The 26,127-nt window shown below is 35.4% G+C and overlaps 2 protein-coding genes across 4 annotated transcripts; one reads left to right on the forward strand and one right to left on the reverse strand.

Moving 5' to 3' along the window:
• The first annotated feature begins 8,552 nt into the window (after positions 1–8,552).
• On the forward strand, positions 8,553–19,159 carry LOC107646002 (Transducin/WD40 repeat-like superfamily protein). Of its 2 annotated transcripts, none has more exons than XM_016350172.3 (21): positions 8,553–9,199; positions 9,283–9,367; positions 10,051–10,090; positions 10,178–10,426; positions 11,501–11,600; positions 11,668–11,742; positions 11,911–12,009; positions 12,407–12,523; positions 12,619–12,734; positions 12,851–12,950; positions 13,367–13,725; positions 13,983–14,307; positions 14,712–14,926; positions 15,039–15,257; positions 15,515–15,701; positions 16,314–16,564; positions 17,122–17,214; positions 17,304–17,405; positions 17,484–17,841; positions 17,963–18,100; positions 18,171–19,159. In XM_016350172.3, exons 1-21 carry the CDS (start codon positions 9,068–9,070, stop codon positions 18,870–18,872), a joined length of 4,062 nt encoding a protein of 1,353 aa, XP_016205658.1. In that variant the 5' UTR covers positions 8,553–9,067; the 3' UTR covers positions 18,873–19,159. The 2 variants fall into 2 exon arrangements, with proteins under 2 accessions (XP_016205658.1, XP_088345794.1); XM_088489668.1 differs by having other exon boundaries at positions 8,645–9,199; positions 10,188–10,426.
• Positions 19,160–19,917: 758 nt separating this feature from the next.
• BNS (bonsai) lies at positions 19,918–21,530 on the reverse strand. 2 transcript variants are annotated; one of them, XM_016350173.3, is made up of 4 exons: positions 21,369–21,530; positions 20,972–21,069; positions 20,845–20,898; positions 19,918–20,294 (listed from the first exon to the last, which is right to left on the reverse strand). In XM_016350173.3, exons 2-4 carry the CDS (start codon positions 21,045–21,047, stop codon positions 20,233–20,235), a joined length of 192 nt encoding a protein of 63 aa, XP_016205659.1. In that variant the 5' UTR covers positions 21,048–21,069; positions 21,369–21,530; the 3' UTR covers positions 19,918–20,232. The 2 variants fall into 2 exon arrangements, with proteins under 2 accessions (XP_016205659.1, XP_020959609.1); XM_021103950.2 differs by lacking the exon at positions 21,369–21,530 and adding an exon at positions 21,196–21,346.
• Between the last annotated feature and the right edge of the window lie 4,597 nt (positions 21,531–26,127).

Consider the following 26,127-nt stretch of genomic DNA (forward strand, 5'->3'; position numbering starts at 1 on the left):
ACACGGAAGATTTTATTTAGTTTAAATTTAAATAAATAAATAGAAAAGATATGATTAGGTTTTGTTTAATTTGAGTTTGAATAATTTAGGATTTGATATAAAAAGGAGGGATTAGAAACCTTTCTTCTCTCTCTTCCACTTTCGCACTTTTCGGTTTTACACACTTTTACACTTTAAGATTTTCTCTGCACCATGAGCCACTAAACCTCCATTGTTAAGGTTAGGAGCTCTGTTTACTTTAATAGATTAATACTATTTTTTCTTCTACTCTTGATTAATGCATTGATTTCTGTTTAAGAATTAGTTTCGTTCTTTATCCTACAGATTATAGTATATTAAGAAATAACACTAATCTAAATTGAATAAAGAAGTCGGATTTCATAGAACGGTAACAGAATGTTATTAGACCTTTGGTTACAAAGATGCAGGTAGGCATGCCTCGTTAAAACCTCTCCAAGTAAACCCTTATTTTTGGATAAAATCTTATGAGTAGGAAAAAGAGTACAAGCATGTCCCTGTCTTTTAACTGTAATATTATTTTAAAGAGAAAATATTTCAAGTATTAGGTAAAATTATACCATCTAAAGATTGAATTTTGTACGCTCTATTGCCTAAGACTTCAACAACTTAGAATGGGTCTTCCCATTTGGTTGCAAATTTCCTATGAGATGGTGGTCGTCTAGCTTGTTTGGTTTTTCTGAGTACCAGGTCGCCGACTTGAAATGAGCGAGGATGGACCTTTTGATTGTATCGCCAAGCTATATTGTGCTGCATTGCTCGATGATGAAGAGTGACTATATCTCGGATTTCGTCTACGGAATCCAGATCTAGCCGCCGAGCTTCATGTTGGTCGGTTACTTGTGTTCACAACGATGATTGAGAGATCTCCAAAGAAATCATAGCGTCGGACCCATAGACTAAGCAGAAGGGGGTTTTCTTGGTGGTAGAATATATAATGGTGTTGTATTCCCAAAGAATTTCTAGGATTAACTCAGTCTAAAGCCTTTTAGCATTATCCAGTTTCTTTCTCAAAGCGTATAAGACGACTTTATTTGCTGCTTCAACTAATCCATTAGTATGTGAATGTTCAACTGAAGAAAAAATGTTGGTGGATCTTTAACTTTTGTAAAAATGATGTAAAATTATAATCGACAAATTAGCGACCATTGTTAGTGATAACATGTTGTGGTATTCCAAATCTGCATATAATATGTTTCCAAATGAATGAAATCATTTGTTGAGATGTGATTTTGGCTAGTAATTGTGCCTTAATCTATTTAAAGAAATAGTCAATAGCTACTACTAAAAATTTGATCTTACCTAGTGCAATAGGAAATGGACCAAGGATATCAATTTCCTATTGATAAAAAGGCCAACTTACTTCAGAGTTATGTAAGAGATCAGCCGTCACATGTATAATTGGAGCATATTTTTGGCAGTTGTGTGCAAGTTTTCATCTTTTGATAACAATCTTTCTGTAAGCTTGGTCAAAAGAAACCAGCACGAAAAATTTTGGAGGATAAACTCTGAGCTCCCGCATGTGTACCGCAAATACCTTCATGAGCTTCGACTAAAGTGAGATCTGCCTCCAACCTATTCAAACATTTCAATAGTAGACGAGTAAAACCTCGTCTATATAGGTTACCATTTAATAGGGTAAAGAAGGAAGCTTGTCTTCTGAATTTTTTCAAATCATCAATTCCAGATGGAATATTCCCAATTTTAAGATACTGGACATAAGGTCATTGCTAGTCATGATGCTGGATGATGCTTAAAATATCAATTATATTTCTGTTTGGTTTAGCTAAAGTAGACTATAAAAAGGTCAAAGTGTGTGATTGTGAACTTGCTAATTTAGATAAAATGTCAGCTCTGTAATTTTGCTCCCTCGAAATATGATGTATTTCGAACTTGGAAAAACAAGAGATGAGGGATTTGACGATTTCCAAATATTTTGCTAAAAGAGGATCATTGACTTGAAATAATTGGTTTACCTATTGCACTACTAAGAGAGAATCACAATATACCTTTAATTCAAAATTATTTAGTTTTGTTGCCAACTTTAAGCTGGCAATGAGTGCCTCGTACTCGGCTTGATTGTTACTGGCCGTAAAGGAAAAGTGTAGCGAATGCTCCAAAACAATCCCATTACCATCTTCAAGGAGGATTCCAGCTCCATATCCTTGTGGATTAGAAGCACCATCTACATAAAGGATCCACTCAAGGGAATGATCCTCAGAATTAGGAGAAGTGAATTCAGCAACAAAATCTGCTAGGTATTGTGATTTGATGTATCCTCAGCTTTGGTACTGAATATCAAACTCAGCTAATTCGATAGACCATTTTATTAGTTGTCCGATAATTTTGGTTTGGTCAGCACTTGTCGTAATAGCTGCTCAGTCCAAACTTTAATAATATGAGTTTGGAAATAAGGTCAGAGACACCTAGCTGAAAATACGAGTGTCAGAACGAGCTTTTCTATCTTTGGATAACGAAGCTCGACATGTTATAGTGATTTGCTAACAAAGTAAATAAGCTTTGGCACTTTATTCCTTTATATAACAAGAACAAAACTAATAGCCCAGTCAGTGACGGATAAATAAAGATAAAGTTTCTCCCCACATCCAGGCCTTTGCAAAATCAGAGATTTTAAAAGAATAATTTTGAGGTTTGAAAAAGAAATTTCACATTCATTATCCCAAGTAAAATTGTTTTTCTTTTTTAGCGATTGAAAAAAGAAAAATGATTTAGAAGCTAAATAAGGTAAAAACCTTGATAAGGCAACAAGTCTCCCTGTCAATCGTTGGACCTCCTTTATTGTTTGAGGACTCTGTATTTCCAGTACAATTCGACATTTGTCAAGATTTGCCTCTATACCTCGGCTTGTAAGCAAAAAGCTGAGAAATTTACCTCCTTGGACACTAAAGACACATTTTTCGGGGTTTAGTCACATATTTATTTTCTGATTTGGGCGAAAATCTCCATAAGGTTGTCCACGTGAGACTTGTTGATCTTGGTTTTGCTACCATATTGTCGACGTAGACTTCCATGTTCTGACCAATTTGCTTGGCAAACATCTTATCCATAAGTTGCTGATAAATAGCCCCTACATTCTTAAAGTCAAAAGGCATGACTTTATATAAAAAATTACCATATTCATTTATAAAGGTAGTTTTATCTTGATCTGAAGGATGCATCAAGATCTGGTTATAACCAGAATATGGATCCATAAAACTTAAAGTGCCAAAACCAGAGGAATTATCAACTAAAGCATCAATGGTGGGTAATGAATATGCATCTTTAGGGCATGCTTTGTTTAAATCAGTGAAATCAACACATATACGCCATTTACCATTATTTTTTTACCATGACAACATTAGCTAACCATGTTGTAAACCTGATTTCTCGGATGAAGAATGCATCAATAAGCTTTTTAGTTTCCTCCAAGGATGCTTGTCTTTTCTCCATGTCGAGGTTGCATTTTTTCTGTGCTATAGGTCTGACTGATGAGTTTAATGCCATTTTGTGAGATATTATAGAGAGGTCAATACTGGGCATGTCGGCGGGGGTCCAGGCGAATAGGTCAGCATTTTGTTGAAGAAATTGGCTGAGCTTATCTTTCTTGTCTTCTTATAAAGCCAATCCTACAAAAGTGAACTTGTTTGGATCGTTAGTTTAAGAAATTTTTTGTAATTCCTCGATTGGGATGGGTCGGTCTTGAAGCTCAACTCGTGGGTCTAACTCGGCTAATGATGGAAGCTCGAGCGAGTTGTGGGCAGCGTTTATTTGTGCACCTATAGCTCGGTTGGAAGTAGGCATTTTTAGACTGATATTATAACAATGCTGAGCTTCATAGTAATCACTGTGAATGATTGCAATGAGGTTGTCCTACACATGAAACTTAATACAGGGATGAATTGTGGATATTATAGCACCGAACTTATTCAAAAAAGGCCGGCCAAAGATTAAGTTATAAGGACTGAAATAATCAACTACAAGGTATTAAGTATCTAGAGTTTTGGTTAGAGGATTCTCACCAAGTGTAGTCTGTAACCACACAGATCCCAAGACAGGGACTCATTCACCTGAAAACCCATAAATCTCCAGTGAATAGTTGTAGTATGTTATCGCTCAATTTTATTTTTTGGAATGTTAAGTAGAAAAGCACATCGGCGCTGCTCTCGGGATCCAATAACACTTTGTGGACTATTAGATCCCCTAGTTGAATAGAGATAATGACTAGGTCATCTAAGTTGATCTCATTTGAATGAAGTTTGGACGGTTGGAACATCATTTCTGGGAAGTTGGGAAGAGACTGAGGATTGTTAATGGCGCCTTCAAGGGCGAGCATAGCTCGGTAGGTGCATTTACGAGCTGAGCTTGTAGTTCTGCCACCAGCAAAGCCCCCAGTTATACAATTAATGACACCTTGAAGTTGATTGGGTTGAGCATGAGTTGCTTTGTCCTCACGAGAAGATTGTCTCATAGAAGGTTGATCGGCTGAATGTATTGTACGCTTTTGAATGTGGCCACCGATGTATTTGTCCAAATGTCCTTACCGAGCTAATCACTCTAGCAAGTCTTTGGCTACGACACACTCATCGGTAGTATGTCCGTGTTTTTTTTATGAAAAGCACAATATTTTCACTTGTCTACATTCTTCAGGATAATTTTTAGCCTTCCGACGAGGTTTGATTAGTTTTGCATTTAGTATTTCTTTGATAATTTTCTCCCTTTTGGTGTTAAATTGGGAATAAGAATCATAATGGGGTGTTAACTGGAAATGTTTCTTGTTATCTCGAGCTTTGTCGTCATTTTTATTGGTTTGGCTCTTTTCTGACCTCTGAGCTTGGCGTAGCTCCTCAATCTCCATTTAGCTTTTGGCTTTCTCACGAAACTCGACCAAGGTTCTGGGTTTGACCGTTATGATGGCCTCTTGGAACTTTCCTGGGCGAAGTCCACTCTTAATAGCATGTAGGTGTAGCTCTGGATGAAGGTTTGGGATGCACATTGCGACCTTAGTGAAGTGAGTAACATAATCTCTTAGACTTTCATGTTGTCCTTACTTGATAGTGTTGAAATAATCAGAGTCGTGTAAATATTTGGAAGATGTAACGAACTGATCTTCAAATAACTTGGCGAGCCCCTGAAAACGTGAAATAGAATCTGCAGGCAAAGAGAAAAATCAATCAAATGCTGAGTCATCTAAAAAAGTAGGAAACAACGACATAAGATAGGATCAGAAGCACCGTTTATTATCATCATGGACCGAAATTTTTCGACGTATTTTTTTAGATCACCCATGTCATCATAGAGAATCAAAGTCATTGGTAATGCAAAGCTCTTAGGCAATTGAAAATTCATGACATCTGCTGGGAATGGTCTAACGGTGTTGTCCAATTCATCGTCTTCATTGGTTGGTTGATCTCTTTCTAGTTGTTGAGTTTCAGAAACATGCGTTGGATAAGAATTTTCTTCCTCTTCATTTGTTTGTTCATTGTGATCACCATTAATAACAATCCGAGTATTGGTTAACTCGGCTATTTGGTTCGTCATTCTTTGATTTTCATCCGTCGTGCGCTGATTAGCCTGTTGCAACTCTGTTACCATCCGAAGAAACTCGGATGGTGTGGGAGGAGGTTGATTAGCCATGTGCAGATCAAGAAGTTTTGGGACCTAAAGAAGAAAGGGTTTTGTTTTTCTAGGCCTACAGTGAGTGCCAATTGTTCTGGTGTGGATGGACTTCCGAGGTATAGCTCATCTTTCGGCAAATAATAGCAAGCTCTCTGTCAGGCTGAGTTATTCTTCGACAGTAAGAGAATATTGGGGTGGATACTTGCAAAAGGTGCTCCGACGCTCAAATTAATGAGTGTATAATAATCTCTGTATTGCTATATCTAAAACAACTTCTTACCTCCCTTTTATATTTCAAATGAGGTATCAACTATTATGTTTTCTGAGCTTGTTACTTAGGCTTAGTTTGGTAAAACTTTTATTTTTTAAAAGTTGTAGCATTTATGTTTGGTAAATCAAATTAAAAATTGCTTTTAATAATCACAAGCAACAACAATTGTATTTGGTAAAATAGCTTTTAAAATTTTAAAATACTATAATAGACATAAATGCAAGCATTAAATTTAAAAATTAGTTAACATATAAGGTTATATTAGACTTTTAAATTTTGAAAAGAACAAGCCAACTTTGAAAAGCTCTATCTTAGGTGCTTCCAAAAGTATCCCGATCTTTTAAAAGCTGCAAGTACAAGCACATGATCTTTTTTATTTACCAAACACAAAATGAGGAGTTTGAGCTTTTAAAAAGCACAATCACCTTTTCAAAAAGTTTTACCAAACCAAGCCTTAATGGGCAGTTATAGCATATTAGAGCGTTATGATTTATTCTTGATTATTAATAACGGTCGCATATCATTTGTGGCCAAATTATAACGTATAACCGAATTATAACGTATAATGTGTAATTAAGTTATAATGGTCGTATCATCTCTATTTTTTTTTTAAATACAATTGGATACTAAAAATATGGGATTTTTTATTTTTATAAATTAAATAAATATAATAATTATTGAAATAAATAATTTAAAAAATATTTACCAAAATAAATATTCCTCTCTTATCTCGTTTACCGTGTAAACGAGATACATGTATTTTTTAAAAATAAAATTTGAAAATAATAAAAAATATTAATGAAAAAGTTGGTAGAAGAGATTATAATGGAAAGATGGGAAGCGTAAAGTTGATGCACGATAAATAAAATACAAGATGAGATAACCGTTTGGCAATTGTTAGGAGAGGCTGATGGGATAGTGGGAAGAGAATTGAAACAGTTATCTCTCACGTTATCTTCCACTATTCACGTGGGAGATAACTATTTCAATTCTTTTTCGACTATCTCTCAACCTCTCCTAACATCATCTTTTTATGTTTTATTTATTGTGCATCAACTTCACGCTTCTCATCTTTCAAATTTTAGAAGTGGACACAATTACCGTATTTATTCTCATCATGGAATTTTTTTGAACACATACGTATTTTTTATTTTTCAAATTTAAATCAATCCAATTAGATCATAATTTAATCTAAATTTTTTTATGTACTCTTTTTGAGTACTAATTGATCAAACATATCTATTTTAATCTCTTCTACTAATTTTTGTATGTACTAATTACATGCTAAAAATTTGGATTATTAATATTATTAATATTTTTTATTATTTTAAATTTTTTTTAAAAAATACATGTATCGTAAATGAGATATGTGTATAGTATAAACGAGATACATGTAAAATTATTTCGTTTATACAAAGAAATATTTATTTCGATAAATATTTTTTAAATTATTTATTTCGATAATTATTATATTTATTTAATTTATAAAAATAAAAAATCCTAAAAATATGTTTGTCTAAGAATATCGAACGAGTATGTGTGCAAAAATATTAGACATGTAGACACGGCACTCGACATGAGATTTCTATAAAAAAAAGAAAAAAGAACTGTCATCATCGGTCATCACATCACACTTTGACTTTTAAGATAGCGTGATCAATCTTCACGTTGCCTTCTTTTCCTTAAACTAAACACCATCCAAAAGTCATCAGAGAATATGATCAACGGTTGGATTTTGGACACCTAATACAGATAGGATAGGGCCTTAAGAGCTTTTTCTTTTTGGTAGCATAAGGGCTTAAGGCCTGGGCCTTAAGAGTTTTATTTTCTCCAACTAAACCAAAAATGCGTTTTAAGCCCGGATAATTTGGACAGTGTATTTTATTCTTTTTTGGCATGCGAGTTGTGGACTTAATCCTCGGTTTCACGGATCGCCCCTTATTTGGGCCTATTCTGCGTAATTTTTCTCTAACGGGAAAGTGAAACTCCAATGGATTTATATATTAAAAAAAAAAAACCAATTTAGACTTATCAGTTATCAGTCTATATTAAAGATTTGAACCTTACTTTATACATACAATAACTCGTTGGTTAATAACAAATCTTTCGGTAGAGTTTAGATTTATGACAAATGAGTTTTTGACCTTACCAAACTAAAAGATGCTGTGGGACAAAATAATAATAATAAAAAATTAATTTAGATTAGTCGAGTAATCAATTCTTAAACAAGTATATGAGTTTAAATCTCATTTTATACATATAGCAAGTTAGCAACTCACTAACTCTGAGACAAAATAATAATAATTTGGTTCGAATTCTATCTCATACATACGATATAAAATATAAGTTTTTGTTCTTAAAATTTTAAAAATATTTCTAAATTTTATTTTAGAAGTTTTCGATTTAAATTAAATATATCTGAGAACTAATTTTTTAAAAAATTTAAAATTAATTCAACAATAATTTTTAAAAATAATTTTCAACATAAATAAATCAAATATAATTATTATATATTATTATTAGATTGATTTTAATTTTTTTTAAAGTTTTACTTTTAAAAATATATTTAATACAAAAATAAATTTAAATATAAAATCAAAGTAAAATAAAATTTAGTTATATTTTTAAAATTGTTAAATTTTAAGGTAAAAAAATATAGTTTAGCAAAAAAAATTAAGGACATAGAAACTGAGAAAGAAAAAAAACTTAAAAAAGAACGGGAAGGAAATGTTCGATAGCACATCAGAGCAAAGTCGTCAGAGATCTCCGTTTTGCACAATTGCAGAAGCACCAAGACAATTCCATTTATTGGAGCCTCCAACGCTAGACCGCTCATAAATCCGCGCTTAGCATCAACCATCTTTCAAATCTGAACCCGCCTCGCTACAAACGTGCTGCTTATTCCTGTTTGGTTACTCAGAAAACAAGAAAGGAAAAGGAAGAGGAAAGGTGCATGGTTGTTAGCGAGGAAGAAGTTTTTGTAGCTCGATGTCGTTGACGTGCGTTCAGTGAACGCACATTCGTCAAAAAGAAAATTCACATGGAATCTGAGCTCTCCAGAGATTTAAGCTAAATCTGAAGCGCTTCTCCAATCTTCGCTACTTTCTGTGAATCTGTTTCTCTTTGTTATTTCCACTGTTCTAGCTACCAGAAGAGGAGAAGATGCTGCGGCTGAAAGCCTTCCGGCCTTCCACTGACAAAATCGTTAAGATCCAGTTGCATCCGACGCATCCATGGATGGTAACCGCCGATGATTCAGATCGAGTCTCCGTTTGGAATTGGGAACACCGTCAGGTACAGTTTTTCTCTCTTTCCTTTTGCTCCGTTCGTTGCCAGTGAAATCTGTTATCAGATTTTGATGTGGAAGCGTTGTTCAGGTGATATATGAGCTGAAAGCTGGTGGAGTGGATGAGCGACGTTTGGTCGGCGCAAAATTGGAGAAGCTTGCAGAGGGAGAGACAGGTTCCACACTTGCTGCCAAAATTTTAGCTGTGAAAATGCTTATGAAATAGTAGATAGCGTTAATCATTGTTGTTCTGTTATTGAACTGCTGCATTTTGCTTTAATTGGATGGATATGGGAGCATGAATCTCCTCATTGGTAAAGTTTAGTACGCTACTGGTTTTATGAAGCGTTTCTGGGCGGAATTTTATTGATTTTGGGAATCTTGTATGGAACTGTATTATGAATATTGAGCAATTAACTAACAATTGGTGGTTGCCAAATTGCTTTGTATTTAGAAGAGAAAAGTCTTCAGTCAGGTTCATGTCCTTTGGGAGCCTAAATGTAATAATAGTTTATTGTCATCTGTCACAATATTGCTCCTGTTCAGGAAAGTTCTCTTAGAATGCAAGCTCTGCTACACCATTTTATGCTCTGGCAGCAAGAATTGCTTGAATTTCCATGAATGTCATTTAGTTCAACCAAGTTATGATGTACTTAAATTGCATCGTTGAATTACTCCATGTTATTAGTTTAATGAATCTTGGATACTGTAACTGCTAACCAGTGATTCTTCTTTATAGGATTACTAAAACAGCATGATAAATTCCTTCTTAAGCATTATTGTAGGCAATGAATATTTTTGTACTGATTTATTAACAGAATTTCATTTTCCTCCTTTTTTTTTCCTGGGGATTTGGTAGAGTCTAAAGGGAAACCTACAGAAGCCATTCGAGGAGGAAGGTAATATGCCTATTCTTTAACATTATATTTCATTTTCCTTTCTTTTATGTTCATTTTTTTTTTCATGACTCTTTATCTACCTTAAAGTGTTAAGCAGGTGAATTTTTATGATGACGATGTACGCTTTTGGCAACTTTGGCATAATCGATCGGCAGCTGCAGAGGCGCCTACAGCTGTCCATCATCTCAGTTCAGCTTTAAGTTCTCCTGCCCCAACTACAAAAGGAAGGCATTTTCTTGTCATATGTTGTTTAAACAAAGCTATTTTTTTGGACTTGGTGACAATGCGTGGTCGTGATGTACCGAAGCAAGAGCTTGATAACAAGTCACTTCTCTGGTAAATTTTTATTGCATTATTTGTTGTTCAGCAGATCCTCAGCCATTGATGTCAAAATTGCTTTTAATAATCTATTAAGGCAAGGACATTATGATTATCTGATAGTTGCTATTACTTTTTACCAGCTTTTTTCTCCTTCCTTTAATGAAGTATTCATTGACATAATCTGACATACTCCAACTCAAGCAATACTTTGTTCTCTATTAGTTGTAAAAAATATTTATCTTGTTTGTTTGGAATCAAGTAAAAGCTATATGACTCTGTATAAAACAATGAGAATAGTTGCATTCTAGTGAAGTCATCTGACAAACATTGTATAACTGCTTATTTCAAAGATTATGGTAATTTTATTTAGTAAAATAATTGTTAGAGATATACCATTCATGTCTCTCATCCTATCAACTTAAGCTTTTAGAAAAAATGGTTTCATGACATAGTATCAATACTTTTATGACTAAATGCTTTCGATCATTGTTATCCCCCCCAGTAGGAAAGAAAGTTCAAAATAAGGCAAATAAAAAGAGAAAGAAGGCCTATGCAAAAATTCACGCAAACCCATAAAGAGATTCTTGCTTGAGGGTGCGTGTTAGAGATATAACCATTTATGTATCTCCTACTATCAGCTTAAGCTTTTGGGAGGAGTGGTTTCATGACAATAATTAACTTGTAAATCAAATTTTTGTGATCCGTACTGTTGTGGGCTTCTTGCCTTCATTACTGCAAAATATATGTTTCACAGAACATGCAGGCACAAGTATCAAGAGTCATACATTTCATATTTGATAGGTGGACAAGTGGTCATTTCCATGTATAAATTGCCAAATTCATTTATTTTCTCTCTTACTATTTCTTAAAAACTACTATCCTAGTGTGAACATTCATCTTTCTTTTTTTTTTTTTCATTTAAGCGTACCAAGATTCAGCTTTTTATTTGTATTAATTGTTGATGGAAATCTGACATAACACGTTATATGAAAACCTTTTAATTTATCATTTGTCATATTTTACATTTCTTTTGCTATCTTCATGTACACCGTATGAGTTCCTTTAGTTCCCCAATTCTATCTGTTGCAGCATGGAGTTCCTTTATAGATCTGGTGTTGGTGATGGTCCTCTTGTTGCTTTTGGTGCATCTGATGGTGTCATTAGAGTTCTCTCAATGATCACATGGAAGGTGGGTACCTAAAGTATTCTATTAGTTATAGCTATTAGCTTGTTATTGATACTTCTATTCCTTGTAGCTTGTGCGGAGGTACACTGGTGGTCATAAAGGATCAATCTCTTGCTTAATGTCCTTCATGGCTGCTTCTGGTGAGGTAAATCTTGATGTCCCATGAAGAACTTATTATTGAGAAATTTCATTTGCTAGTTAATCTTATTGAATGCAACTAGGATGGTTTATTATCTCTTCGTATTGCTTTTGTGTTTGGAAGTGTTGTTTTTGTACTCTGGTGTGAAGGTTTTTTTTTCCTGTTTTCTCCCAGGCTCTTTTGGTCTCAGGAGCCAGTGATGGATTGCTCATAATTTGGAGTGCTGACCAAGGGCCAGATTCACGGGAACTTGTGCCCAAGCTGAGCTTAAAAGTATCATTTTCCCCTCTAGTTACCTCTACTTTGTCAGTTTGTCTCATAACCGGTGAAGATAAATACTTGTTGCAATCATGGCTACAAAGAAATAAGCCATCATTATTTATAGCTCAATTAAAGTTGCTGTTTCCTCTATGATTAAGATAGTGCACTGATGTTTGGTTGAGTTTAATATGAAATGCATGACATATTTTTTATAAAACAAAAGAAAATTATGAAGCTTTGGCATATGGAAAATTGTATAATTAAATTGAAGTAAATGAAGATATATTTGGATTCTTTTCTTCTTAAGTTCCTACCCTTATTTTTCAGTTCTACCCTATTCTTCTTTTATGTAAGACTTGAACAAATTTTATTCACATTCAGTTTGTTTGATACCATGTGTTGCATGTAGGCACATGATGGTGGGGTTGTTGCTGTTGAGCTGTCTAGGGTGATGGGAGGTGCTCCTCAGCTAATTACAATTGGTGTGGATAAGACATTAGCTATATGGGACACAGTCTCCTTTAAGGTATGATAGTGATATTTCACTCTGAAAATTCTCCTAGTCATAAACATTTGTCATTTATTTAAATTTTGCTATTGTTGCCTGCTTTTAATTTGTAGGAGCTGCGGCGCATAAAGCCAGTCCCAAAGTTGGCTTGCCACAGCGTGGCTTCATGGTGTCATCCCCGAGCTCCAAACCTTGATATTCTAACCTGTGCTAAAGATTCTCACATATGGTATGCCATTTCCTTTCTTTGGTGCCTTTGTGTTTCTTGTTCGTTACTTGATAGTCTAGTGACGAGATTTATTAATTATAAAATTGAACATTTCTTTATATAAATGCTTTTGTTAGGGCAATTGAACATCCCACTTATTCTGCTCTCACAAGGCCATTGTGCGAATTGTCCACAGTTATTCCTCCACAAGTTCTTGCTCCTAATAAGAAACTGAGGGTATGTGGTTAACTGGCACATATACTGTACATTGTAATTATCTGATTTAGTTAAGTACGTATGATACAGTAAAAAAGAGCATGTTTGTTGTTCTCATAACTTATTATTGAAGCTAGAAAAAAATAAGAGTGATAATATAATTCAAAGCAACTAAATACTCTGTCAAATGTATAATTTGAATAGAGGTGAGGATAGATCAAGATTGAGCATAGAGAATATGTGGAAAGCGTCAATTTAGTCCTATCATAGTTTCTGTATATTGTAGAAAATGTATGTCAAATGCCCTGGGCAATTAATTCTTTACCGTAGGAGAAGCTGAACTTCAAGTTCATATTACTCCTTGCCCTCTTTTTGTTGACTGTACACCTCTTACTGGGTTTGTTCAAACTGAATTTAGCTGCTGATTTTTGGTGCAGGTGTATTGTATGGTTGCACACACCTTGCAGCCACATCTTGTTGCTACTGGAACCAATATTGGTGTTATTATCTGCGAGTTTGACCCTAGATCTCTTCCACCTGTAGCTCCGCTACCAACCCCATCAGACAGCAGAGAACATTCTGCTGTATTTGTAGTTGAAAGGGAACTAAAGCTATTAAATTTCCAGTTAAACAACTCAGCAAATCCATCTCTTGGAAATAATAGCTCCTTGTCAGAAACTGGAAGATCAAAGGGAGATTTTTTTGAACCATTGCCTGTCAAGCAGGGGAAGAAGCACATTAGTACACCTGTTCCACATGATTCATACTCTGTGCTTTCTGTGAGCAGTTCAGGGAAGTAAGTTCTTTCTTACTTTTAATTTATTTCCATAATTCAATCAAATTAACTAATGTTTTTAATTCTTAAATGTAACAGATGGTTTCGTTTTTCTTTATAGAATATACAACACATAAAACTGTTACTATTGTGATTCAAAATTTATTTATAATGTTTTGTGGTTTATATGCTTTTTATCTTAATATGGTTAAGCAAAAGCATTTTGTTTGTTAAATATCAGTACTGTGGTTGTTTTCTGAATGCACAAATATTTTCAGGTATGTTGCAATTGTTTGGCCAGATATTCCTTACTTCTCTGTATACATGGCTAGTGATTGGTCAATTGTTGACTCTGGAACTGCAAGGCTTCTTGCTTGGGATACATGCCGTGACAGATTTGCTATATTGGAATCAGCAATTCCCCCAAGACTTCCTGTTCTTCCCAAGGGTAGTTCATCAAAAAGAGCAAGAGAGGCAGCTGCAGCACAAGCAGCAGCTGCTGCTGCCGCAGCAGCTTCCTCAGCTTCTGTTCAAGTCCGCATCTTATTAGATGATGGAACATCAAATATACTAATGAGATCTGTTGGTACACGCAGTGAACCGGTAGGTCCTTGTTTTGTCCTAAAACTACCCTCGTAAAGACTTTTCTCGTAATAATCTAGCCTTGGCTGATTATCGTGTTCCCAGTGGCTGTGCTGCTGCCTTCATGAATATTAACTTATAAATGTTTTTAAAGTTAAGTTCAATGATATAGCATTCATCTCAACTTGCATTTATTTTCATTTTGCATTAATTGCAAAATTCCTTTACTTACATACAAAGCAACTGGAAAAGGGAAAGAGGGGGGGGGGGGGGTCTGATACTTTCTAGATATGACATATGACCATGCAATTGCTTACTCTGGCAGATTGTGTATATTAATAAACTATAAAGATGGTATGCCCTTATCATGTTATTAACAATCATTTGGGCAGTAACGTGTTTTTCTATCTCACGAATTTCTTCAGGTGATTGGTTTGCATGGAGGGGCACTGCTTGGAGTTGCCTATCGGTCATCTAGGAGAGTCAGTCCTATTGCCGCCACAGCTATTTCAACAATCCAGTCTATGCCTTTATCTGGTTATGGAAGTAGTGGTGTTTCTTCATTTTCTACTTATGATGATGGATTTTCTTCATACAGATCTCCAGCTGAGGCAGCACCTCAAAACTTCCAGCTATACAGGTTTAACCTAGTTGTACACTAGTGTAGCATTAATCTACAATTTGTTTATGTGGCCAAAATCTTCAGATATTCCTTGGATTTAGTTTTGCATGCAATTTTGTTTTTGATTCAGTTGGGAGACATTCCAGCCTGTGGGCGGTTTACTTCCCCAGCCAGAATGGACTGCTTGGGACCAAACTGTTGAATACTGTGCATTTGCATATCAGCAATACATAGTCATCTCTTGTTTGCGCCCTCAATATAGATACCTGGGAGATGTTGCAATCCCATATGCTACTGGTGGCGTTTGGCACCGCAGACAATTGTTTGTGGCTACACCAACTACTATAGAGTAAGTTTTGCGCATTCTCTACAATTTTATTCAAAAGCCTCCAAAAGAAAATCCTATCTTTCTTTGTGCCAATCATCTATGTATTTGTCTCTGTATTGCACAAAGTTAGTGCATTTGCAATACTTTAATGTGTTATTCATATTTTTCGTAATAACTAATGAGATGAAGATATTATAGAAACCAATGTCATCAAATTCGAACTGATTAGGCACTCCTCCAGCCAAAATTATTTACCACTTGTATGTCTTGATTTTCAGAGTTGTGTTTGTAGATGCTGGGGTTGCACAAATTGACATTGAAACAAAGAAGATGAAGGAAGAGCAGAAAATGAAAGAAGCACAGGCAAGAGCAGTAGCTGAGCATGGAGAGTTAGCACTAATTACAGTAGATGGTCCCCAAGCTACTACAGAAGAAAGAATATCATTGAGGCCACCAATGTTGCAGGTTAAAATTGCTGTCAAGTTTTTTGTCATCTATGAAATTTATTGCAACACTCTGTCTATATTGTCTTCCCTCAGATTTGAGCTTTAGTTGTGTCCTGAATAATATGAATTGTAGATGCTCGTATAACAGAGTATGGCTCTGAACACACTTCCATCCGCAATAGAAGTTTGTGTTGACATTTTATGGGCTTTAGGTTTTCTTCGATTTCAAGAGTTGTAATGAATGTCTTATGTTTGACTTTTGCATGGATCAAGACAATTAAATGCAACTCAGATGTAAGTTCTGTTTTTATTTATATTGAATTATTCTCTGAATAATTCATCAAAATCTTGTCAGAAATTTCAACAGAGGATAGTTAGAAGCGTCTTGGTTATATTTCGGGTGTATGCTTTTGCATCCTTATTGAAATATCTTTTAATCCTTTGTACATTCTGCACCTTTTTCGCCCATGTACTGGTTACCTTGTCATATCATCTGATAAAAAGTAAACACATTTCTTATGTCTTCTGAGTGAATGCCTTTTCCTCTGTTCTTGCACTTTTTTCTTCTTCAATGAAATTCCTTTTTCCTTTTCTATAAGAGTATAGACATTTCTGTTTTGTCCTGCTCTAGGTAGTACGATTGGCTTCATTTCAGCATGCTCCTTCAGTGCCACCTTTCTTATCATTGCCAAAACAATCTAGAGTTGACACCGATGACTCTTGGATGGGAAGGGAAGCAGAAGAGAGAAAGGCTAGTGAGGTGGCTGTTGGTGGTGGGGGTGTCTCTGTGGCAGTAACTCGTTTTCCGATGGAGCAGAAACGCCCGATTGGACCTCTTGTTGTGGTAGGCGTCAGAGATGGAGTTCTTTGGCTAATTGACAGGTGAGTCAGACATCTGAGGTTCAATTGAATTTTTAATCCATCCAAGCTTTTTCATATCTGTTCAGTTACATGTGTGAACTTGTGTTTCCTGGAGTTCAATTTTCTGCCTTTCCTTTATTGCATAAAAAGACATACATGGGATTCACACAAGGGTAATTATTTCTAGGAGACTTAACCCATGTCAATGGAATAAGAAATAACATAAAAAGTTACAATTTTATCTTTCAATTATTTTATTACTTGTCAAAGAGCTCCTCCTCCTGTTGATAATGGGGGTATCTGGGCAATTGAGATTCCATTGCCAGGAATATGTATAATGAAACAAGCATATTTGTAATTTGTTCTTGGGAATACTAAAAATAATTCCGAACAATTTATAATGCTAACAAACAAGTTTTTTTTTTTAAAAATAATATTCGAGTATGATATTTCCAAGTATAATATTCCTGTGAATATAATTCCTTGAGTATTTTTTAATCTTGACAAACAACCAATAAAGGATATTCATTTTGGATTCTGGTTTCATGAATAATGGCAGTGATATCTTGTTGTGATAGGTACATGTTCGCTCATGCCTTATCCTTGAGTCATCCTGGTATTCGTTGCCGATGTCTTGCTGCTTATGGCGATGCTGTTAGTGCAGTAAAGTGGTATTATTTTCCTTCTATCTGTTCTGACCTAATCCTAATGCATTAAATCAGAGAGAGATATATATCTTAACATTGTAAATTTTATACAGGGCAAGTAGGCTTGGGAGAGAACATCATGATGATTTAGCACAATTTTTGCTAGGAATGGGCTATGCCAATGAAGCACTTCATTTACCTGGAATATCCAAGAGGTAGCGCAAGCAATCAATGATTGTAATTATGTTGAGGTTTGCTCAGACTTAAAACATACTGCTCTTTATGATATGCAGGTTGGAGTTCGATTTGGCAATGAAGAGCAATGATTTGAAGAGAGCTCTCCAGTGTCTTCTTACCATGAGTAACAGCAGGAATATAGGAAATGATACTACTGGTCTTGGTTTGAATGACATTCTTAATTTATCTGACAAGAAACAAGATGTCGTTGAAGGTGTTCAGGGTATAGTGAAATTTGCAAGAGAGTTCTTGGATCTTATTGATGCTGCAGATGCTACTGCACAGGGTGAAATTGCTCGTGAAGCTCTCAAGAGGCTAGCTGCAGCTGCTTCAGTGAAAGGTGCTTTACAAGGTCATGAGTTGAGAGGAATGGCATTACGCCTTGCAAATCATGGGGAATTGACTCGGCTAAGTGTACTCCTCTTTCGCAATCTTGCTTTTCCTCTTATTTTTTGGCTATTTGATGCATGCTGGTGTAACATACAACACTTCGAAATTTTCATAATAAACACGGGATTACCTTAATGCACTGCAGGGTTTGGTAAACAACTTAATCACACTTGGGTTGGGACGGGAAGCTGCATTTGCTGCTGCTGTTTTGGGAGACAATGCTCTAATGGAGAAAGCATGGCAGGATACTGGCATGCTGGCTGAGGCCGTGCTACATGCTCATGTATGATTTGTTATCTACAAGAACTTGATCCCTCCGTTTTTTGCTTGTAGTCTGACCCTGTTGTATGCAGGCACACGGACGTCCAACGTTGAAGAACTTGGTTCAGGCCTGGAACCAAATGCTACAAAGAGAGGTTGAGCCTACCCCGTCACAGAAGACAGATGCTACAGCTGCATTTTTAGCTTCTCTTGAGGAGCCTAAGCTTACAAGTTTGAAGGAAGCAGGGAAGAAACCACCCATCGAAATCCTACCTCCAGGGATGATGTCTCTTGATGCTCCTATATCAATCCAGAAAAAACCAGCTGCTGCTGCTGCCCAGAATTCATTAACACCACCGGGAAAGCCATTGGCACTTGAAGCACCTCCCACAACCACAGCAACGCCAGAGGGTGCTACGCAGCAGCCTGATTCCACACAGCAGCCTGATTCCACACAGCAATCTGAATCCACACAGCAATCTGAGTCGACACCTCCTGCCCCAGTTAGTGATCAACCTCCATCAGAATCTACATCAGAATCCACGCCAGCTCCAGAGGCCGCTCCACCTGAGCCAGAGTCAGGTGAAACCAAGGTCGATAATGTAGCTCCTACCGCTGCGCCAGTCTCTGCCACAAATGCAACTGCTAGTGGGGAAACTGCTCAAGCCACACCTCCGAGCAATCCAGCACCACCAGAGGCACCATCACCGGTAGCAGAGGTGCCATCACCACTAGCAGAGGCTCCTGAGACAAATGTTTCTATTACAGGACCTGTGAATGATCCATTCTTGTGATTGGTATTCAACATCACTACAGCGTGAGCACTTGGAAATTGAATTTATTTACAATTCAAGTTTTACCATCTTTTGTAAAGAAACCATTTTAGGTGTGAATGAAATCTAGTATAATTAATTAGTTTGCAACAAATTTACCCAACAAACGTGCTATTATACCGAGAATTTTTTTTTTTTCCATTTTCCCTGTACTATTCTCGATTTTTGTAGATGAGTTTACCAAGATTAAGTGTTGTATACTTGTATCACATTCTTTTATATCGTGTTTTCTCATACTCTTGTGATTTTTTCTCTCGCACAAGTTTTTTCCCGTTCCTATCTGGAATATCTGTTGGCAATTAAAATTATCTTCTGTCCTAAAAGCTTACGAGTTAAATGCTGATTTGGAACGAAACGAACTTACGAGGATGTGTGGTTTTATCAATCCACTGCGGTGATTTAGACCTGATTTCGACTCAGCTTTACCCCAGATAAGTGGAACTTCTGCCGTTGGTAACTAGATGATTTCATACATGGAATTGATAGAGTAATGTTGTTTTATATTAAAATTTGGTTATATTACTTTTTCACCAGTTTTTTACCATACTGCACACTCATGACTTCCTTGACTGCTCCTCCCTGCATATCTGATGCTTGTTTTGTTTAGCATTAAAATGAGTAAACTACTAATGTATCTTTGAATAATTTAATTTAGACGTTAAAGAAAAATACTTTTAATAAATTAAAATGATAAAATTTTCTTTATATACATTTTTAAAGACTGACTTTAAAGATTGAATTTTGATATGATATTCTACACTTAAAATTTCGTAATAAAAAAAATCTAAAGCTAAAATTTTATTACATTTCTTTCAAATACATCTAGAAATTTATTCAAATATTATCACATTCAAATCAAATGCACAAATGATTAGTCAAATACAAAAATAATTTTTCATTTATTAAAAATATTTTATTATTTTTTAATTTTTTAAAAACACTTTATGGTTTTGATCTTTTAAAAGTATTTTCTATCAGTACATAAATCATTTACTAACATTAGTAACATATATTAAAGTTGATTCTCGTCCAAACAAAAAGATACAATATTTTCTGCTTACTTTATTAAAGATATTACTTGAACAAAAAATCTAATAAACATGCCAAAATGCATTATCAAGTGCTGGTTTCTATTAACCGGCAATACAACTATACAAGGTACTTCTAGTGACAGCAATCCATGGGCAATGACATCACATGAACTGGTTCATAAAATTGAAGCATAAAATTTATCCAAGAAATAGGAAGGATGGCACGTAGTTCAGTAACAAGAAGCATCATTGTCTCAAACCTACTCCAAAGCATGAAACTAATCAACTTTCTATTCTTGGCCTAAGGCAAGATCGTGCCAAGCATCCGCATTAACTTCTTGTGTCTCCTGATCTGATTAAAAGCAAAGCACAACAGTGTTAAGAAGAAAATTAGAAATAAACCCACCAATAAAATGATTCATCTTGTTAAACAACACCACATGTCACAGAATTAATACTTGCTTTCTTTTTCTTGTAACTATTTTGGTACAGCTAGCTACTCTGTTTTGTAACTTCACAAGATAACATTAAAAAACAAGGGTAAATATCGGGAATTTGCGTAGTTTGCATAATTGCATGGAGTCCTTTAGTTTGATGTATTTGGCCAAACAAAAATACAATTTATACACAAAAAATTAACCAACAAATCAATCATCATATATTTGGCCGAACAAAAATACAATGTCTACACAAAAATAAGATGATAGCTGATTTTTTGTATGCACATAATTATAGACTGAATTACTTTACATACTATGTGTCAACATAGAGCAGCCACCATAAAAAAAAATTACTTAAGCAGACAAAAATCAATTTGGGTGCTAAATTGAATCATTATTTGAAAACTACGGTGAAGAAGAGAGTGATTATACAAAGAAGATTATTGAAATGAAGAGACATACTTGGGTCCTCGGTATCATCTGTCCGAACAACTAGGGTTGGGGAGAGTGGGAGATCTGCAATTACAGCACGGAAAAGGAACAATCAGAGATGAATATGAAAACGCTGAAAATAAGAAAAAGAAAATACCATCATCCGGGAGAGTGTCTCTCATCCATTCTTCGTCAACAATATCAATCAGAATTCCCAAACTCACTTCTGCCATATTTCACTTTTTCCACCACACCCTACAAAACCATTGCAATTATTAAAATAGAAAAACAATAAGAATAAAATATGAAAAAGCGCATATTTAACCACGTCGCCGCCGCTCTAGCTAGAGATACGGAGGAAACCGCCGTAAAAAAGCTTACCGGCAGAGAGAATTCACGAAGCTTATGTAGAAACCAACGATTTTCAAGCCATTAATAATTCGAAAAAAAGCGTGTAAAATGCGTAAGGGAAGAAGAATTAATGGACGGATGAAAATGGATTAATGGATTGTGAAAGGTAAAAGAAAAAAAGTTAAAGAGAGAAGCGATCGAACCTTAGAGAGAAAATGGGAACTCAGAGTCAGAAGGCTTCAATTTGAGACCACTGCCAATGTCCACACTGTATGAGCAGCGCAAAACCAAAAGTTAAGTCATATTTCAAAAGTTTGAGCGTTTTTACTTTCCAATGTTTGGAACATCTTGATAATAGAATTTTCGTAAGAAAATAATTCTTTTCTTTAATTTAGAATACGATAAAAATATAATTTTCAATTTTAAAAAAAATTCCAATTCTCACATTAGTGTTTACGTTAAATGTATGACAATTCCATCATTACTAAAGATTAAAATATCAAAATTATTGCTAAAAATAAATAAATAAAGACAAATAAAAATAAAACAATAAAAAACACATAATTTATTTTATTTATATAATTAATTATTCTAAATCATAAATTTAAATCTAAAATAGAATTAAAATTCATTTCTTAACTCTCACTTTAAGAAATAAAAAATAAAAAAGCAAGAATTGCACCTTCTCAATGTGAACTCAGTGCTACTACAATAATTGCAAATGTAAGAACTTTAAATTTAAATAATTATAATCCTTAATTCCTCCAAATAATTACAATATTTTATTTAAATCTTAGGTTGCTTTTGTTAATACTTAATAAGTATGTGAACTGAGATACAAATGCGAACATATAAAACATAAACATAAATATTGTATCATAAAAAATTAAAATATTAAATCAATATATTTTTTGTTATTTTTAATAGAAATAGCACAAAGATATTAATAAAAAATATATTTTATTTTTTATTATTTTTATCATTTTTTTTCATAAATATATTTGTATTATTATATTTTTTTTAAAAAATTATATAAAAAATAAGAGTAAATTGAATTTTTATAATCTATTCTTTCTTATATTTAATTCATTATTAAACAAAACAAAAGAATATTAATTTTTATATCGAGTTAATAGTCAAAATCGTCCCTAAAAGATATCTCGATCTCCATTTTCGTTCCCGAAAGATAAAATTAATCGAATTCGTCCCCCAAAGATACCCTACCTGGTCACGTTCGTTCTTCCGTCATCTGATTCGCTGAGTTGGCAAACGTCTGCTAACGTGTGTCGTTAACTGCCAACGTGGCAGATGCCAAGTTGTACTATGTTGTTGCTGACAAGATAAGTCTTGTTTTAGAAGTCAAATTAGTCCTTGAGTGGATAAACCCTAATCCCAAATTCAACGATAAATACGGTGCCGTGAACACTTTCAATGGCGATAGACTTCAGTAGGAGCTATAATTCTTGGTTTGCCACCTGGATGGAGATAGGAAATGAGGGTCGTGGTAGTGGTTTGTCGCATCCGTCGCATGACAGTCATGGTTCTAGCACTTCAATGCGAAGGAGAAGGTTGAAGACTCATGACGGATCATGTTTCTGTGGGTTAAGACTATGATTAAAAAATCTGGGACAACAGAGAATCCGAATAGATTGTTCCATGCATGTCCAAGGTACCCGGTGAGTAATGTTGAAAAAAGTTAACTATTTTCCATCTTGTTTTGTGTTGTTGGGTATTTTTTGATTTTTTTTTGTTTATTCCTTTCTGAAATTGCAGAAGGACAGTCACTGCAATTATTTTAAGTGGGTTGATGATGATGGCTATCAAGAAGTGGATGTATGTGGTACAAAGAAAGATGTAGGAACTGATATGGAGGTTGAAAGTAACTATGATGAATGGAGGATGAAGGTGGCATGGAAATTGGACAGCTTGAAAGCTGAAGTTAGAGCTTTGAAACTGCTAATGAATTTTATGTTTGGGGTAGTTGTAGTTAGTGTGATACCTATTGTTTGATATGTACTTCTGAGTAAACCCAGTTATGTTATGTGAACATGTAATGGTGTATTGAATTGCATGGCTTGAATGTGAGTAGTTATTTGAAATTGGAAACAATTCTCTGTCCATTATTATAAATTTATCAAATGTTGCAAACAATTCTCTGACACTGTTGATATAAATTACGTTAAGCCATAAACAAAATAAGTAACAAACTAAGTAATCTTAGTAATAACTTGTCATTGAAGACTAATTGTCACATTGTTTTAAGAGAAAAATACCACAACAAAGTTATAAGGTTTTTATGTCACCACAACACATTGTCTTTAGACTTAAATACCATACAAAAAAAACAAGAAACAAAATGTTGTCCCATACAAAAAAAGAGTCAACCACAACACATTTCTAACAAATCAAACTTTTTCATCATTCTTCCTCGAAGCCTTGAAGCCTGGAGTAGGCACAAAAGTCATGAAGTTGGCCAGTCTCTTAGCAGTTGCAGAACTTGTCCCTTTAATGGTCTCAGTAGAAACAGCCACAGGTGCAGTTGCAGTAGGCTTAGGGAGGACCTTAACCTTGCTTTTCCTTTAATCACTTGTAACTTAGATGGCCTAGCTACCAGTTGATCCTACATAATCCAGTACCAAATGAATTTGTTAGATGATTAAATGAAGCTGAAATTTTTTAGGATTGAGGAGTGATGATACTACCTGTTGTGTATCTTGGGTTGGTGGAATGCTTTCGGATTGGCTGATGTTAATATCTGATGGAGGTTGGATGGGTGATGAAAGTGCATGCAAAGGTGCTTCTGCTTCTGTATCAATATCAGCATCAGCAGGAGCAGCATTTAGTTTAGGTTCAGCACGATTTGCAGCAGGGGCAACAACTGCTAGTTGCAGCTGCATCTGCCTGACATGTTCCTCAGCATCCACATCTTTCTTCTTTGTACAACCTCTTTTGTTATGTCCAACCTCACCACAATACATGTACCGGATTGGGTTGTATTTTCTCTTTATCTTTGTCTTTGATCCAGTTGGTTGTTCTTCTTTGTTCCTTCTCTTTTTCTTTGTCGGTCTTCCAGATTTGGGGGCTTGATTGGGGGTGGAACAGGTGCTGGATGTGGAGTTTTTTCTCATAGATCCTACCCCTTAACCGGATTGACGTTGAAACAGTAAGTTTGCCTATACGCTTCCATCTTCAACCAGTCACGACAATATTCTTCAGCCTTCTTATCATTCTTATTCTGTATGGCTGATATTGCATGCATACACGGCATTCCTTTCAAACCAAATTAAAAGATTCATTAAAATGGTTATCATGAATGAAGACATTATTAACTAATTGAGAGAACAATTAAATGTTGTTACCTGTGAGTTGCCAAAATCTACAAGTGCATGTGTGTTTGTCCAGGTCAACCACCATATTGGTTGGCCAGCCATGCACTTTGTACAATTCTTCTTTTTCATCACCAGACCACTGAGGAGCCCAATGGCGAGACAACGTTGTCATCACTTCCAACCTACTTCGTACAATTCTTCTTTTTCTACTGTCACTATCACTATCACTGCTATACAAATTGTCTCCTAGAACTTTGGAAGGCTTGTACAACTCATCTTCAGCACTTTCATATGAGCCATGAGAGTCAGAACATTCTTCCTGAATGGGACCTTCTTTCACACATCTTCCATATTTTGTGAGTCTGCATCCACTGATATTTCCTTTGTTCTTATTACTTTCTGAGTTCTTAGCTGGTTGAGATGATGTTTTGGAATGAGGTGGAACTGTCTTGCCCTGAAGAGTGGTTTTGTTTGGCTGAGAGTGGGATTTTGTGGACTACAAGGAAGTCTTTATCGGCTAAGAGGTAGTTTTTGTGGGCTTATATGCTGGTTTGGTGGGTTGAGAATTAGGCTTACTGGGCAGTGAGGCTGCCTTAGTGGGCTGAGAATTGAGTTTACTGAGCTGTGAGGCTGCTTTAGTGGGCTGAGAGGTTGGTTTTTTAGGCTGAGGGTGCATTGCAGTGGGCATCTTGACAGGTTGAGAATGGTGCTTCTTGGCCTGGGAAGTGGACTTCTTCTTCTTGCTACTTTCTGCTTCCAGAAGAACTACATCTTCCCCCATGTTATCCACTACACATAGCTGTGAGATGCAATTCTCAAAGTATAGGTTGATCAAATGTTGGTTTCTCCTACAATCCTTGCACATTGCAAGCAAGTCGGCATCTGTCACCAACTTCTTCAATCCGGATGAAATGGAAAATCCAGGAACTTTTCACCAACAGTTTCCAGCTTCAATGTATCCCAACTCCTTATAGTAACCCTTTACAAAAAACACATCAAGTATGTCTCCTTCAACTCCCATCAATACCTCTGTATTATCAGGTTCATATACCATCTCTCCATCCTTACACGTTTTAAACAACCCGCCATGGTGAATTACAAATGACGTGGGAGGACCCTCTATCTACAATAACAAACACAAAAACACCATTAATAAACAGACGAGCAACAACTATTCTCTATGTGTCACCAGCGACTAAACCCAGTTTGTACCAATCAACCATTAACCCAAAATAAACATGCAACAGAACTATCACTAAATTCAAACATTCCTAACTAAAAATCATCACAAAGCCAGTTAAAGCAACGCATTCTCACACACCAAAATGATAAAAGAACATTTACACAAACCCTTGGTCACCCCAAACTCTACCTTCAAACAGACGAACACTAAGACCATGACAGTAAGAATACATCACACCACAGAATAACTCAAAAATCATGAAAAGAGTTTTATCCTTACCTTTCACCGTCTCAATGCCTTCTTCCACTATCAATGCTGCTCCAGGATAAGATCAACTCTGCATTCAATAGCGACAACTTCTCTATTGTAATCGCCAACCAACACTAACGAATATTGATGGGGTGGTTCAGAACTTGGGTGAAAGGCTTAGGGCATACCTTGAGGGAGACG

The sequence above is a fragment of the Arachis ipaensis genome, chromosome B6 (assembly GCF_059453495.1).
Source record: "Arachis ipaensis isolate K30076 ecotype BB chromosome B6, ASM5945349v1, whole genome shotgun sequence".
Classification (NCBI taxonomy): Eukaryota; Viridiplantae; Streptophyta; class Magnoliopsida; order Fabales; family Fabaceae; genus Arachis; species Arachis ipaensis.